The sequence below is a fragment of the Hipposideros armiger genome, unplaced genomic scaffold, assembly GCF_001890085.2.
Source record: "Hipposideros armiger isolate ML-2016 unplaced genomic scaffold, ASM189008v1 scaffold_173, whole genome shotgun sequence".
Classification (NCBI taxonomy): Eukaryota; Metazoa; Chordata; class Mammalia; order Chiroptera; family Hipposideridae; genus Hipposideros; species Hipposideros armiger.
The window spans coordinates 116,111-117,358 of NW_017731523.1; the positions used below are offsets into that span (position 1 = coordinate 116,111).

The 1,248-nt window shown below is 31.7% G+C and overlaps 1 protein-coding gene across 1 annotated transcript in view; it reads left to right on the forward strand.

Moving 5' to 3' along the window:
- The window catches only part of RNF138 (ring finger protein 138), a 19,672-nt gene that overhangs the window by 8,291 nt on the left and 10,133 nt on the right, over positions 1-1,248 (forward strand). The window contains exons 4-5 of the mRNA XM_019652125.1: positions 148-204; positions 1,028-1,139. Of these exons, the coding sequence (XP_019507670.1) occupies positions 148-204; positions 1,028-1,139 (169 nt within the window). The remainder of the gene's footprint in view (positions 1-147; positions 205-1,027; positions 1,140-1,248) is intronic.

Sequence of the window (1,248 nt, forward strand, 5' to 3'; positions counted from 1 at the left end):
GTAATTATTTTATTATTCAGAGCTATGTGAAGTTCAGACTTAAAACAAATTCAGACTAGTCTTCTTCATTAGCAATTCAGTTTATGAATCTATATGCTTTATTATTTGAGGTATTAATATTAACTTTACCACCCTGTGCTTCTTAAGTAATAGGAGTGAAACATCCACATCTGATAACATAGAAACTTATCAAGAGAATACAAGGTAAGTTTTTGAAAATTCTGCTACTTTAGTAAATAATATCTATCAATTTATAATAATAGATTTTTAAATTAAAAACTTTTTATTCAGTTAAATCACCAGACCTGATGCTAGAATTTAGTAGTTTAGAAGTAAATGAGGCAGTTGCTGCTTTTACGGATCACATTAAATTAGAAGAGTTTTTAGCTATCCTCTTTCATTGTGGTCAGGTTCCTTCCATGCATAATTTAGGTAGAGTTGTCAATAGAACCCTCCCTTGTTGAAATTCAGCGGTATTAAAACCTAGTGATATTAAAACCCAAAATGTTTTGGGATCTTGATCATTCTGATGATCAATGCTTTTTGTTTTCGCTTTTCCTAGGAATTTTGTGTGTTAGATTCCTAGACACAGGGATAGATGGAAGATATAGTATTGATGGAAGTCGTTTCAAAATTCAGCTCATAGATAGGGGGCTTTCAAACTAGGATTATTACAGTTTTCCAGGCATATACAGTGACATCTGTTGGCCTCACATGGATGACTAAGTTGTTTGAACCTAACTACTTACTACATGGAACCACTAGGTTTGTTTTTGTTTTTGTTTTGGCTAAGAGGCATTATGAAAAAATTTACTGAGATACTAACAGGACTGTAACCTAAGATTGTTTGGGAACATCTATTGTAGATTATTTGTTGGAAAACATTAGTGTTTTTCAAAATTGGAGAATCTTTGAATAGTCTAACTTTAACAAAGGAAACTGAGCATAATTGGTCAAAAAATAGAAGAGTATTATTTCTATGTTGTGATTTCAAATTAATTATACTTTATTTAAAATTATTTTATAGTTCTTCTGGGCATCCTACCTTTAAGTGTCCATTGTGTCAAGAATCAAATTTTACCAGACAGCGTTTACTGGATCACTGTAACAGTAATCACCTATTTCAGATAGTTCCTGTGGTAAGTACATATGTTTAAGACAGTCTTCTGCTTAAAGTATGCTGTTCCATTTCATGTGTACAACAGGGGAAAGTAATTGATTTAAATTTGGATGGGGCATTAAGGTAGA